This window comes from Leucopleurus acutus (assembly GCF_964270905.1).
Source record: "Leucopleurus acutus genome assembly, chromosome: 7".
NCBI classification, from domain to species: domain Eukaryota; kingdom Metazoa; phylum Chordata; class Mammalia; order Artiodactyla; family Delphinidae; genus Leucopleurus; species Leucopleurus acutus.
In genome coordinates this window covers 2,092,816-2,107,626 of record NC_139150.1, presented here as the reverse complement: position 1 = coordinate 2,107,626, position 14,811 = coordinate 2,092,816, and the positions used below count along the sequence as shown (strand labels likewise).

The 14,811-nt window shown below is 61.6% G+C and overlaps 2 protein-coding genes across 2 annotated transcripts in view; one reads left to right on the top strand and one right to left on the bottom strand.

The window, feature by feature from the left end:
• The window catches only part of ADAMTS13 (ADAM metallopeptidase with thrombospondin type 1 motif 13), a 30,752-nt gene extending 25,958 nt beyond the window's left edge, over positions 1 to 4,794 (bottom strand). Inside the window, exons 1-3 of the mRNA XM_082842229.1 lie at positions 4,674 to 4,794; positions 4,259 to 4,325; positions 454 to 629 (exon numbers count right to left, since the gene is read on the bottom strand). Coding sequence (XP_082698355.1) covers positions 454 to 629; positions 4,259 to 4,325; positions 4,674 to 4,772 — 342 coding nt within the window. The 5' untranslated portion in view covers positions 4,773 to 4,794. The remainder of the gene's footprint in view (positions 1 to 453; positions 630 to 4,258; positions 4,326 to 4,673) is intronic.
• A 1,545-nt stretch (positions 4,795 to 6,339) lies between these two features.
• On the top strand, positions 6,340 to 14,727 carry REXO4 (REX4 homolog, 3'-5' exonuclease). The gene is made up of 8 exons (XM_082842089.1): positions 6,340 to 6,698; positions 8,088 to 8,422; positions 9,813 to 9,950; positions 10,151 to 10,344; positions 11,501 to 11,589; positions 12,606 to 12,680; positions 13,206 to 13,280; positions 13,899 to 14,727. The coding sequence occupies exons 1-8, from the start codon at positions 6,471 to 6,473 to the stop codon at positions 14,010 to 14,012; spliced, it is 1,248 nt and encodes a 415-aa protein (XP_082698215.1). The 5' UTR covers positions 6,340 to 6,470; the 3' UTR covers positions 14,013 to 14,727.
• The last annotated feature ends 84 nt before the right edge of the window (positions 14,728 to 14,811 follow it).

The following is a 14,811-nucleotide window of genomic DNA, read 5'->3' as shown; positions in this document are numbered from 1 at the left end:
AGGCCTATGGACATGGGGGGACCCACAAGAAGGGCGCTGGGAGAGCCTGCTGCTGCCGGGGCAGTGCTGGCCGACATGCCCACGGATCAAAGGGACGTGGGGGGAGAGGCCAGGCTTGAGGGTCCCCGGGCGAAGGGACCCAAGTAGCAAGAGGCTGGGGGTTGCACTCCCCAGTGGGGTAAGGGAGAGAGATCACGCCCCTCCCCACCCCAGGGCCCCGAGCCCCAAGTGTGACCCCAGCCTCAGGGTCATACTGAGCTCAGCCCCCCAGACGAGACAGCTCACTGGCGCTCTGCACAAGCCCCGGCCGCAGGGCGCTGTGTCCAGAGGCTCCCGAGGACGGGCTGGCTGTGGTCTCTGAGGACAGCCACCGCCCCCCCCCCCCCCCGCCGAGCCCTGAGCCTCGCCGGGTCAGCACCGCCCACAGAGCCCGCTGCCCACGCGAGCACTCACCATGTTGAGGTTGGTGAGCACGTAGCGCTCCGTGTCCTCCCGGTGAGCCCGGTGCACGTCGGGGCCCACGGCCACCAGCAGCTCCAGGTGCAGGAGGCTCCTGGCAGCCTGTCTCCGCAGGCGAGGGGCGGGAGGACGGCCTGGCGGGGCAGGGGGCAGGGCCGAGAGCCAGGGTCCTAGAGAGCAGGTGAGATGTGGCTTTGACCTCGCGGCCTCCATGGCCAGGCCCCTCCATCTCCCCGCACTCCTGGGCTTGGGGATGCGCCGCTTACTGTGGGGATTAGGGCGTGGACGGGCCGACCCTCTCTTTCTCACGGGGCATGTGGGGAGCCAGAGAGGGCCCGTCTCCCGGCACAGGGAGACTGAGGGAGCGGTTCCTCTTTTTTGTTTTTTAATCACTAATTGGCTAAGCATTTGGTTTATTTATTTGTTTATATATTTATTGAGGCAGAGTTGATTTTCAATGTTGTGTTAGTTTCAGGTGTACAGCAAAGTGATTCAGTTATACATATACGTATACGTCTATTCTTTTTCAGATTCTTTTCCCTTATAGGTTATTACAAAATCTTTTTTTTTCCTCCATGCTGCACAGCTTGCGGGATTCTTGTTCCCCGCCCGGGGATCGACCCCTCACTGCGTGCATTGGGAGCGCACAGTCTTAACCACTGGACTGCCAGGGAAGTCCAAGGTTATTACAAAATCTTGAGTATAGTTCCCCGTGCTATACAGTAGGACCTTGTTGGTTATCTATTTTATATACAGTAGGGTGTATCTGTTAATCCCAAACTCCTAATTTATCCTTCCCCCTCCCCCTTTGGTAACCATAGCTAGTTTTCTATGTTGACTGAGCAGTTCTGCCCTGGCCCCCCTGGAGCCGGGCTCTCAGCACCCTGGTTTCACGCCCTTGGACACCCACCAACTCATCTGGGGCATCCTGGTCCTCCCAGCTCTTCGGGAGGAAACACTCTCAGAGGGTGAGAGGCCCCGAGCTCTCGCATGTCATTCACGTTGTGACCGTTAGAACTGACAGCTCGGCCAGCTTACGGGGGAGAGGCGGCCGGGTCTTGGGAGGATGGCCGTCTCAGGTGGAGACGTTTCATTCCAGCCCTCGGGCCCAGATCCCATTGCTGCCTGGGCATTCGGGGCAGCGCAAGACCAGGAGACATCAGCTGCTGTGTGGCTTTTATGTCCTTCTGGCCACCCCAAAGCCCCATGCTGGGCGCACACTGGAGTAGGGGGTCACCCCGAGACGGCAAGAAGAGCCCAGGACCACACCCCGCTTGCAGCCGGGCGCAGCCTGGGGAAGGCGTGAGCGGGCGTGCTGGCGGCAGAGCCGGCCTGGTCCTGCCCACGCCCTGGAGCCGTCCTGGAGGCCTGCGGCCGCCACCTCCCATCTCTGGGCCTCTGGATTCCCGTCTGCAGCATCTGATCTACCAGGAACCGCTGACCTCGGCCCGCCCGAGGCTCCACGCGCACGTCTGTGAACACGCTTTGTAAACTGTGAATGCTGTTCAGAGGCGGGAGGTCTACCTGCCCACCAAGCAGACGGCCTGGGGCCACGGCTGGTGGCCACGTGTTCTCCTGGCCTGCCCCGTGAGCTGGGCACTCCCCTGCGTGCTAACAAAGGTGGCTGGTGGAGCTGGGCCCAGGCATCAGGAGAGCTGGTCCCTCCTGCAGAGCTGTCCTGGACACAGCTCCACCCTCCCTCTCCCAGGAGCTGTACCTGGAACCGTGGGTGCCCTGGGGGCGGGCCTGTGGAGCAGGTGGGGCTGGGCACCACCCCAGGGAGGCACCAGCTCCCGGTGCCACCTCCTCAACGGCTGGATATAGAACCCGTCTGCACCCACCAGGATGCCGCCCTCCTGGAGGAGACAGAGCTGCCTGGTGCACACAGCCCCATCCCCCATGCAGGGCCATCACAGCACCAGGCATGGACTTGCCCCCTCCAAGGGCTCCTGCCCAAGTCCAAGGTCCGAGAGCCCATCTGTGTGGAACAGCGGGGGAGCCATGCCCTCTGTGGGCTGCGCTCGCTGCCCACCACCTGCTGCCAGGGCCCCAGCCACGCTTCCAGTCCCCGTCACGCACAAGGCCTCCCGGCCCCAGTCTGCAGGGCCTGGTAAGGATCCTGGCGGGGCCCCACGTGTGCAAGAGTGGAGGGGGTCTTGAGGGACCAGCTAGGCCTGCACTAATGAACAGCACTGCCTGTCACCAGACGGGCCCTGAGCGGCATCTGTTACAACCCAGGCTGGGCCTCCTGACCCCGGAATGGGGCGGGGAGGCGGGTGGTTGTGACATAAACGGCTCTGGCTCGTTCAGTGGTGTATCGTGACAACGCGTGACAATCCCCAAAGATACCCAAAAGGCCACTGCTGCTGCCTTCACCATTCCTTTCTTTCTTAATCTTTCTTTTCTTTCTTCCTTTTTTTTTTTTTTTTGGCCTCGCAGCTTGTGGGATCTTAGTTCCCCGACTGGGGATCGAACCCGGGCCCCCATAGTGAAAGCGCCAGGTCCTAACCACTGGACCACCTGGGAAGTCCCATCAGTGACGACGCTGACGTCCAGGGAGTGCCTGGCCCAAGGTCGCCTGTACTAAGACGCAGAGCTGGAGTCTGATCTCAGAGGTCTGACTGCAAAGCCCACCCTCTCTCCGTTCCCTGTTCCCCGGGCTTGCCGCCTGCTAGCTGGGTGGCCTTGGGAAACTCAGCTGGCTTCTCTGAGCCTCCGAGGAACAGGCCCCCATGGCGTCAGAGTCTAGCTAAGTGGTGTTACGCTCACGTTTGGCTGTGCAGCGGGGGCTCGGAGGCATCTCTGCCCCACTGGGGTCCCCACGGCACAACCTCCCCCTGCTGCTGGCCTGGGCGCCCACTCACCACACAGCCCAAGCAGAAGGTGAGCCTGGACGCTGCGCCTGGGGGCAGCAGGGCGAGGCCTCCCGCGAGGCAGGGGTGGGGGGCCCCCAGCAGCCGGAGGGAGGCATTGACCACACGCTCGCTGGTGAAGGAGGTGGCAAGGAGGCCCAGAAGAGCCGTCCCAGGGCTGCCAGGGAGCAGCTCGGGACCCTGCAGGGCAGCCCCCCGCGCCCGTCCTCGGCCTCATGCTCGGGCTCACAGACGCAGGTGAGCGGGGCCACGTCGAATCGGGGCGCTGCGGGAGATAGGAGGCCCCTCACTCCCCCCTGCTCGGCCCTCCAGCACAGCTCCCCCTGCCTGCAGCGCGACCCCAGCCATCGCTCAGCGTGCATCTGGCCCCGACCACAGAGAAGGCAGGCACGAGTGACACCCCTAATTCCCTCCGCTCTGACCACTAGCTTACCCTGCCTCTGGTCCCCACCTGCCTTTGGATCACCAATGGCCCTACTTGGAAAGGGGGCTGGCACCATGGAGAAGTCCACAGACACGGTCCACGAGCGACAGGAAAAGGCTTTGGCTGGAGCTTGACCCAGCGCCCTTCTTGTGTCTCACAGAAAAGATAAATGTTTACATCCTGGCCAGAAACTGCAAGAGTTCCTGACAGTCAGTCAGCCCAAAGGGAGGCCCAGGGGTGGAAGAGACCAGCTAATTAGTGCCCGTTCCCTTGAGATACTGAGCAGAATCCCAGGGTCACAACCCCAGCCCGGCCCAGGACACCCAGACCAGTTTTTATCGACTTGGCAGGAAGTAACAGAACTAATTAACGGGGTGACAGCAGCAGCTCTGACTTCCTCTCAGCTGAGCCACTGAAAAGCCAAGGTCCCTGACCCAAGGGTGAGATGCCCCCTGCAGGCTCTGAGAAACTCCCCTCGCAAGGAAGACGCCAGGACAAGTACCTTCGGAGGCAACGTCAGGGCCAAAGTAAGCGGTCACTTCCTCTGGCTCCAAAGCCTGAAGAAACTGCTGTGGGAGAAAGGATGAGTGAGGGAGACGAGGGAGAAGGAGGTGTGGGAGAGGAGCAGGCGGGGGGTGGGGTGGGGGGGAGAAGGGGCCCAGGATGGAGAGGAGGCAAGCCACTCACACCGCCTAGCTGGGTCTGCCCCCAACAGGTGGGTGGACAGTACCGAGGCCAACTCCCTCTCCAGTGAGCCCACTTCAGCCCCTGAACCCCAAGTTCGGATTTCCTCCCACTTGGCCCAAGGGCTGTCGGGCAGCCGCTTCTCCCCCAGGGACCCGCCCTCAGCACCCAGCGGAGCCCAGATTCCCAGCTCTCGGGGCTCCCCCAGCACCGCAGCCCTCGGGTCCACCCACCTGCCAGAAATCAGGGAGTCCCCAGCAGCCCAGGAGGACGAGGGGCACAGAGATGAGAATTGCCCGCACACATCTCCCCTGGAGGCGAAGCTCACTCATCCTCCCAGGAAAGGAGAGCGACTGCGATCTGGCCGGCATGGAATGCGACAGACCCGCTGGGCTGGATGATGAGGCAGTGTTTACTCGTGAGCGCTTCCTCCCAGGGCAGGGGCCGAGGGGCTGGGCGGCCTGCAGGCTCCTCCCGCCGCCGCCCGGCCTTGGGCTGGGCTGGGCCTTGGCTCAGAGCACAGCTACCGGTCCTGCGCCTGGGAGCACAGAGCGGGGGTGGGATTCATCTCCCATCTGTGTGACTGTGGCTCCCGGCTGGCTGAGGCACCATCACACCTGCTTCCTATGGACACCCTGCTTTCCATGACCTGTTCCCGCTCTCCTGTCCTCATTCCCTCCCTCTCAGCTATTGCCTGCTCTGTGCCTGTAGCCGACGGCTGCCCACAGAACCGGGACGGTGGCACCAGCCCTCTGCCTGCCTCCCCAGCCATCCCCACAGTGCTCACAGACCTTCAGCCACTGCCCCCCCCAGCCTGCTTTCCGTTCCTCAAATACGCCCAGTGTTTTGCTGCTCTAGTTTCAGCTCAAATGTCACCTCCCTCGTGGCACCATCTAAGTGGCCCCCCAGGGAAAGGTGTCACATTTAGAAAATAAAAATTAGGACAGCAGCGAAACTTGAATTTCAGGTAAACGATGCTTTTTTTGGGGGGGGGTTAAGTATGCCCCCAAATTGCAGCTAATATACGGGACATTTTTATACTCAAAATTATTCTTTATCTGAAATTCCTATTTCTCTGGGCGTCCTGCATTTTGTTGGGTAGCCTTACTCTTCAAGTCCGTACCACTGTATCTCACTTCATCATCTTCGTCGCAGTTACTACTATCCACAATTGTTGATTTAGCATTTGTATTTCCCTGAAGGCCCCCACGCACGTACAGAGCCTGGGATGGAAGCTTTGGGGAAGTGGAGGCCTCACCTGTGTCGCTGATCCAGGTATTGCCAGAGCCAAGGCATGGTGCGCAAGTGACCTGTTATCATTGTTGTCACACAGAATAATACAGTTCAACACTTGTTACAGTGTTTATTATTGTTATCGGATGCTCCTGAACTACGGCCCTGGGAAAGCAGGCTGTGCGACCTGGGCTGCTCCCTCCCGTCCCTGGGCCTCAGTTTCCCCGCCGCGTAGGGAAGATGGGCCGGGCTCGGACCCCGGGGCGGGAGACAGCTGCCCGGGGTCCCTGTGAGTACGCTCCGCACCCGCCGCTCCCAGGCCCGGCCGTCCAGCGCCCCCTGGCGGCCGCCGGCCCCGCCCTCCACCGGCCGGGCCTCGGTGTTACACCAACGGCGGCCCCCCCAGTTCCCTTCCGGCGCTCACGTTTCTCGGCCCCAGGCCGGCCCTCGGGGAGATCCCGGGCTTACCCCAACCGGATCCTGGGTCGCTGACCGCGGACGCCGCTCGCCGGGGTGGCAGCCCTTTTCCTTGGGGGACAAAGAGCCCCGCCCTGCTCCCGGCCGCGCGGAACCAGAGGCGAAGACCCGGTTTCCAGCCGGTCGGCGAGAGAAGGGCACTTCCTGGGATCGGCGCTCACGTGTGGAGACTCGCGCGGGGCGGCTTCCGGGGTCCCGCGCGCTGCTGTCACCGCGGCCGGCGAATTGGGGTCCGGCGGGACCTGTGCTCGGCGGGCAGAGCTCGGCTCCGGGGCCGCGGCGCCGCCGTGGATGGGCGCGGGGGCCGGGACGGTGCCGGCATGGCGAAGGCGAGGGTGCTGGCCCCCGAGCGCGCCCCGGGCGACCCCGCGCCTGAGCCCGAGCTCGTCAAGAAGCCGAATCGGAAGAAAAACAGGAAGAAAAGATTTTGGAAGAACAAAGCGCGAGAAGCAGGCAGAAAGCCGGGAAACGGCCCCGGCGTGGTCGTGGTGCGACCTCCAAAGGCACCGGAGGACTTTTCCCAAAACTGGAAGGCGCTGCAGGAGGAGGTAAGGTCGCGGGGGCCCCGCGGATGGAAAAACGGAGAAGGGCTTGTGGGGTCCAAGGGAGCGCAGATTGGCGTGAACGCTGTGGACAGAGCGGTTCACAGAGAGGTGGCCTGTTGCGGGCGGCGGCGAGCTCGCAGGCCAGTGAATGGCAGGGACTTGATGTAAAGGATTTTGGCGACACCCTGGACCTTTAATAGGTGAGAGTTGACAGCAACTGCCGCCGGCTGCTGAGCTCTTAAAATGTGCAGACGCTGCCGGCCGAGTTACATGTGTTCTTATTTAACCAACCCTGAGATAGAGTCCTTAATCATCTCCACTTTACAGACGAGGAAATAGGCTGGAAAGGTTACGTAAGGTGTCCAGGTTTGCAGCCGGTTCAGCAGATCCAGGAGTCAGACGCCCAAGTCCCTGCTCGTAATGCCGTGTTGAACCTACTGCCTTTCTCGGAATCAGTGGCCCAAACTTACCTACAGGTTACAGGTTACTGTCTCCTAAATGCTGTTTGCTCTGCTTCATTCATAAATTCTCTCCAGTTCCGTTGAGTTGGCTGCTGTTGTCATCGCTGTTTTCTAGATGAGGCAGAGAGTTTAAGGAACTTGACTCAAGGTCGCATAGCTAGCTAACAGATGGCAGACGGGGGTGCACATTCACACCGTGGGGCGTGACCTTCAAAGTCTCTTCTAGTTCCTGAAATCGGTTACGGAGGGAGCCGCAGAGTGAGAGCGGGAACGTAAGAGCTTCTGAGCTTCTTAACACAGCCGGGCACCTTAGGGCAGAGTCCAAAGCATTCTCCTGTCTTGACACACAGGCCGATGAAATTTTTCCTCCGGCAACCCCCGGGTGCTCTGATTTCTTGAGCTGTAACTTTATCTCTTTCTCTCAAGAAAATAAAGCAAAACTAAGCAAGCAGAGGGATATTTATTATGGAAAAAACTTTGTGTTTTCTCCAGTTGATACAAGAAAGTATTTTCTTCTCTAAACATTATAGGAACAGGTAAGTAGAAACCCGCCTGATCACTCAGCTGGTTGCCACGTAGCAGGGTCCTAACCGTGTTGAGAATGGCCACACCGGGGACTTGCACGCAAGAGGAGGTTGGGCTGGGAGACCTCAGCCCTCCGTGTAGGAGAGCAGGGGTGCGGCTGTCAGCCCTTTTTCAGCCTCTTTTTGTTGGACACACTCCTCTCTTCCTGAGACCCTCACAGCAGTAGCAAACCAAGAAGGTGGCTGCCATGCACCAGCTTGTTGGCCTGAGCTGTGAAGGAGTTAACTCTAAATGTGGAAACAGGTTTCTTTTACACACACACACACACACACGTAAGCCTTCTTAATCCTTTGTGCGTGTTTTCCAAATTAAAATGTGTTTCGTGTTTTATCTTGGGTTCCGTTAGTTGCTGAAACAAAAATCACAGGCCCCGGAAGAGGCTCTTGTTCTCTCTCAGACGGATTCCGAAAAGCAGCCCCAAGGTGTCCAACAAAACAGGAAAGCGATCTCAGATAAAGCAAAGAGAGATGAGATGGGGACAGAAAACACAGACCCCAAGGCCACACGGGGCTCTGTGCCCTCAGGATGTCTGACGAGCAGGAAGGTCCGGGCGCAGCGCAATGAGAAAGGAGCGAAGAGAAGGGCCAGTGATGACGTTTCCCCGAAACGAGGAGAAATCGGACAGAAGAAGCGCACAGCCGAGGACGCGGCCGCCACCTTGCCCCCGGCCCCGCCCGCCGAGTAGGTACCCCCGGGCTGGCGCAGCTGTGGCGACCGCCTCGGCCTAATCGAGGCCGAGAGCCGGTCACAGCGACTAAGGCCCGTCTCCTCAAGGAGGCCGAGGCTGCTGGCCCCTCCGTCACCTTGCCCTGGTGCTGTCGGTTTCTTTGTTGGCTATTTGTCTCCCCTGGAACGTGGGCACGAGGGAGACAGCCTGTTTCACAGCTGCTTTGTCTCTGGGGCCTAGAACAGGGCTTGGCACGTGGGAGGCCCCAAGGAAGGGTCTTTGGAATGAATGAACGCCAGAGCCACAGGGACCCGAGCGTGAAGCCGATTGCCACGTCTTGCTAGCTGGGTGGTGTGGGGCAGGTTCCCGACGTGCCCGGAGCCTCAGCGTGCTCACCCGCGGCGGGTCCGCGAGGGGCAGCGTGCCGACCCAGTGCCTGGTCAGCAGACCCTGTGGTGTCACCCACCCGGGGAGGAGCAGAAGGCAGTGGCTGCCTCTGAATGGCTCAGCCAGGAGTGGCGTGATGGTAAGTCAGCCTGGCTGTGTGTTGCCTGGGGTTGAGGACACCATCGCTGAAGGTTTCAGGAAAGAACAGTCTGAGTGCCTGCCGCGAGTCACTGCCCCAGGCCCGCTCTCTGGAAACAGCAGTCACGACAGGTCCCTCTGGCTCGAGGGCGACAGACGATGCACTGAACTTATTTCAGTAATTCCTTCAGCGTGGTTGGGATACATCCAACGAGGGAGAAGCCTGTGGGGGCAGATGGCCAGAGGGGCGCGTCCAGTCAGTGAGCTCAGGAGGCTGCCGCTAAAGAAATGACATGGACGCTGAGCCCGAAAGACGCAGGCCCGAGCCACCGCTGCCCATCCCTGCCCGGCTGCAGTCCACGAGGCAGGGCTCGGCCCGGGGGCCTGGTGGTGGGGCTCTTTGTCTGTGTTCTGCACTCATCGCGTTTCTCTGAGGTTCTTAAATGTTTCATAACTGACCGTTGTGTAAGTGAGAAGCAAACGTTGGCACCGGTGCACCTGACTGGGGGCGGGGATTTTTGCTTTGTGTCCCCCCTGTTGCTCGCAGCCCCTAAGTCTCAGCTGGCGGGTGTCGTTTGTTCTTCATTGTTTGGCTGCGCCCGGGCCTCTTGCAGCATGCGAGGTCTTTCGTTGCGGCGTGCATGTGGGACCTAGTTCCCCGACCAGGGATCGAACCCAGGGCCCCTGCATTGGGAGTGCGGAGTCTTACCCACTGTGCCACCAGGGAGGTCCCTAATGAGTAATTAAAAAGGAAAGCGGCAGGATGATCACAGTAGCCAGAGCGGTGGGCTGGCGGCCAGGCACTTGGGGCCGGGCGGCCCTAAGAGCAGACCCCGCTCGCCTGCCCGCGCTCAGCCTGTTCTCCCCTCTGCCTTTTAGAGAAGACATCTGGTTTGACGACGTCGACCCAGCGGACATCGAAGCAGCCATCGGCCCGGAGGCAGCCAGGATAGCACGGAAGCGGCTGGGTCAGAGCGAGAGCACCGTCACGCTGGTGAAGGAGCGGGCCTTCAGCGGGTACGCGGGGCACGTGGGGCAGGGCCCCGGGGGGCGGGGCCGGGGGTCTTCAGGAAGGGCCCGCTTCCCTCTCCTCCCGTTGAGTTGGGCAGGCGCCTCTCGGCGTCCGGCTGACACCCGTCCTTGTCACATAACTGAGCAGTGGTGCCAGTTCCTGGGTCCCGCGAGTGGATTAAACTGGAGCCTTCGTTCCCCTCCAGCCTGACTAAAGCCTTAGCCGTGGACTGTGAGATGGTGGGCGTGGGCCCCAAGGGGGAAGAGAGCATCGTGGCCCGCGTGTCCCTGGTGAACCAGTACGGGAAGTGTGTTTATGACAAGTACGTGAAGCCAGCCCAGCCGGTGACTGACTACAGGACGGCGGTCAGCGGGATCCGGCCCGACGACCTGGCGCAGGGTGGGTCGCCTCAGCATGGGCACGCAGGCGGGGGCGGCTGGAGCGCTTCCGTGTCTCCCTGCGGCCCTTTCTGCTGCAGGCGCGGGCGCAGCGAGAGCCCGGCGGTCTTCCTCCCTCCCGGGCGGGTGGGCTCAGAGGCTCCCACGGCCGCTTGCGTCGGCCTCGCTGCCTGTTGGCCACCCGACCTGAAGACCGGGACAGCGTTCCTGGACGGAGAGAGGCTGCTGTGGGGTGGGGAAGGGGTGGGGAGGCAGGACAGGCTGGAGGGGCTCCCAGGCCTACGCGAGGATTCGGAAGCCGTGGGGAGGCCGTGAGCAGCGAGGGGCCCGGTCTGGCGCAGGTTCCCTCGGGGGGTCTCGGCGCTGGGCATAGGCTGGGGCGGGGCGCGGGGGTGGAGGAGTGAGCCTGTCCTCTGTGCCCTTGGTCAGGGAGGTGGCTGTACAAGGCAACGAGCCGTGGCCCAGCTCGGGACACAGCCTGGACGCTGAGCCAGTAGGGTTTGCCGATGGACAGGCTGTCGGGGGAGGGCAGAGAGGCACACAGGGGGCCCCAGATTTGGGACCTGGGGAGATCCTGGGAGCAGGGGCTTGAGGTGGCGGCTCTGGCTGCGTGCTGTCTGCTCTCTGCACCTCTCAGGTTCCCTGGAGCACAGCCCCCGAGGTGGCCCGGCCGCTCGTCAGCCCCAGGGCCTGACCACATCTCCATCCGGGCTCTGCCGGTCCTGCTAGGGTCACGGGTGGGCAGAGGCGCGGGGCCCAAGCGCGGTTGCTGCAGCCCTTCCCTTTGGGCGTTAGGGGAGGGCGTAGCCCCGAGGGGTCCGCTCTGAAAAAGCAAGCAGAGCTGCCTCCGGAGCCCAGGGTCTAGAGCCGGGCTTCTTACCATCTGTGGCGAGGGCCACCCCTGCCTCGTTTTCGCCTCCGGTTGGAAAGACATCAAACACATGCCCTGGCTTCTTACTGTTAGATTCAGCCGTCAGAATTGCCCTGGCAGGGGGCTGTGAGTGTGCTCCCCCCACTTCTCCCTGGTTGGGGTGCTGGGATGGCCCCTCGGCCTTGGCATCGCCCTCCTGAGCAGAGAGACCCGCCTGCCAGTCCTCTCGCTCAGCACGGTAGTGACGGACGTGTCACTAAGAACCGCTGCTTTGTTTTGTTTCCAGGAGAAGAATTTGAAGTCGTTCAGAAGGAGGTGGCAGACCTGCTGAAGGGCCGGATTCTAGTCGGACACGCGCTGCACAACGACCTGAAGGTGCCGGCTCCAGGCGCCTCTTACGTAACGCGGTGTCCCAGGTGGCCGCGCTCTCTCCGTGACTCGGGTGATGCGCCCACCGTGTCAGCTTGGGGGAGCGGGTCCCTGCACACCCTCGTAGGCAGAGCCGGGCGCTGTCTGCCACCCTCACCTGCCCGGTGGGCCACCACCCCTCTCAGGGCAGAGCCCCTCCTGTCGGGGAGCATCCCCGGCGCCCATTCCTCGGAGCCACTGGGCACTCCCCGTGTCACAGGCCGGCCCATGGCGGCCAGCACAGCGGGCGGCAGGCAGGCTCGGAGGGTCCCCTTCCCGTGCCCCAGAGAGTGGGGCTCAGCCTCAGCCCCTTAGGGTCTCTGCTGTGGGCAGAGCTGACCCACCTGTTGGGACGAGAAGCTGGGGGCGTGCAGCTGTGGGAGACTGTCCTTCCTGGGCCTGCAGCTTTTCAAACGGTGCTTCCTGGAAGCTTGGCAGCCTCCGATGTTTCAGGGACCCATAGAAATTGGTCTTAAATGTCTTTTAAAAGTAAATTTTGAGGGAATTCCCTGGCAGTCTAGTGTTTAGGACTTGGCGCTTTCACTGCCAGGGCCTGGGCTCAATCCCTGGTCGGGAGCTAAGATCCCACAAGCCGCGCAGTGCGGCCGAAAAAGAAAGAAAGTAGAGCTTGAACTGTTAAAAACCAAGTCCTGCCCACGGAGACGCGTTTTGTCATAAACGTTCTCACTTCAAGAGGCCCCGGTATCTCGTGCTCCCTCCCCGCGCCCTCCCCGCGCAGACCCGCGTTTCAGCCACTTGTGGGCTCCTTGGTGACTGAGTCTCCCGCTTCCCCGGTTTCAAGGCTGTTTTCATGCCCATGGTCCTTCCATCACTTTTCCCATGGTGATCTTCCCTCAGAAGTTCAGGCTCGTGTCAGTGCTTGTCTTATTTGTGTGTGCACGTGTGTCATGTGTTGGAGTTTGGTAGAAGGGGTCTGCTGCTGCAGATGGACAACAAAACGCCCATCCTATTTTCTCCTCCAGGCGTTGTTTCTTGGTCACCCGAAGAAGAAGATCCGGGACACTCAGAAGTACAAGCCTTTCCGGAGCCAAGTGAAGGTACTTGGAGCCGCGCGGCCCCGCACGGCGTAGTTCGGTTTCTCGGTTCACGTGATTGTCAGTTCTGGTCCCTGAAGGCTGGCTTACTGATGAAAGGTGTTGGGTTTCATTTGGTTTTTCCTTTTAACCTTTAAAACTAAAAGGAGTCTTAGAGGAGAAAGAGTTCTACCAAATGCCAACTTTAAAGTTAGCGTCGCTGAGGGCAGGTGAGTTCCACTCTCTGGCCTCTGTGATTAGACCCCCGACTGCAGGCAAGAGGCCGCCATCGTGTCTGTTCCAGAGGCAGAGCTGCCCTTGAAATGAGCAGGGCAGCCTGAGGCCGGAAGGCAGACATGGCAGAGTCCTTTCCTGGTCCTCCTCTGTGGGCTGACCAGGTGTCACCAACCCGCAGGGCCGCGGGCACTTCCGGCGGGAGGGACACTGAAGGTCCCTTGGGTCGGGGCTCAGCGGGCAACTCCCCTGCCCAGGCAGGGCCTACAGAGGCCCCACCCGAGCGTGGCTGTGCGCCGCCCTCTCCCCTGGTAGAGTGGACGGCCGTCTCTGAAGCTGCTTGCGGAGCGAGTCCTGGGGATCCGGGTGCAGCAGACGGAGCACTGCTCGGTGAGTGTGTCCCGGGTGACAGGCCTCGGGACTGGGGGCTGTGCCGGGCCTCGTGCGCAAGGCGCAGTGTCAGCTGAAGACGAACACAGTGGGCCTCGGGCGGCTTCTGTTTTAGGAGCTCCTGGTCCGTGATAAATGACACGGCACAGCAGGCCTGCGAAGTGTCGGTTAAATTCTAAACGGTTACATTTAACTAACACTTCACACCAAAAAGCTACCAGTGTACTGTAGTCGGAGACAAGGGCCCCAGTCTGGATTGCAGGCCCTCTAGGACTGCGCGTGAGCCCGCTGGCCCGCACAGCCAGCCGTTGGGCTCTCGTGCCCCAGCACCAAGTTCAGGGCCTGCCGTGCCCCACCCCGTCTCCTTCCTCATTCTGTGGTGTCTGGAGCACCCACGAGGCAGCACGTTCATCCCTTCGCTTTGGGTCCCTCCCTCCCGTGAACTGGGGCGCGGAAGCACGGTGAGGGCCGTGGTGCTGGACCACTGCTCTCGTCAGTTTTCTCCTTCACTTGTCCGTGTCTGATGCCAGGACTCGGGAACTGTGGGGTGGACAGGCATGTATGTGGCCATGCTTGTCGCCCAGCGGGACAGTCATGGTGATGCTGCGTGTCCCCCAGATTCAAGATGCGCAGGCGGCGATGAGGCTGTACGTCCTGGTGAAGAAGGAGTGGGAGAGCATCGCCCGAGACAGGCGGCCCCCGGCCTCCAGCGCCCACGGTAACGACGCCTAGCAGGAGCCCCGTCCTGTGCCGCGCTCGCGGGCAGCTGTGACCAAGCCGCCGGGCAGATGGAGTCCCCCCCGGAGCAGTGACCCTGTGGGAAGGTTTCAGAATCGTGGCAGCAGGGGCACGCGGCGTGCTTGCTGCTGGGCAGAACGTCTCCTGTCTGGTTGTGGCGTCTGAGACTCATCCCCGCACGTGGGACGGGAGGACGGGCTGTCCCTGCGGATTCCCCGGGCCCCAGGGCCAGAAGCGCCTAGTTGTCCCCGGGTGTGTGGCACCTTCCTCCGAGGAGGCCCCTTTCCCTCGTTGCCTCGGCCAACGGAAAGGAAAGACCTCCGCGGGCTCGAGCCTGGACCGCGCGGCTGCGGGCAGCCCGGCTGCGGCCTCGTCGAGGGGTTTTCAAGGTCCCTTTCTCACCCGCCGCACACAAGTTTAAACTGCAGGTCGGGGCCCACGGCCGGCGTGGGGGGCTCAGGCTGCCCAGCGCGGTGGCAACAGTTCTCCCCAGACGTGGGCGACTCCCCGACTAGGATGGACGTTCTGACCACGGGCGGCCCGCAGCCCTCTCCCCCCGGCCCGGGCGCGGGGGGCTTTCTGAGCACAGGAGCAGCCGGTTGCAGTGAGTGGAGCGTTTAGCAGCAGGCTGTACTGAGCCCCGCTAGCCGTACAAAGAGGCTGAACCCACAGAGGATGTTGTGTGACATAAACGCAGGTTTTTATTTGAGCTGGAGCTTGTGAGGCTCAGTGTCTGAGGGGACTGCCGTGCCCCCCTGCTGGTCCTGGGTGACACCTCTCCCTGACCCCCGCC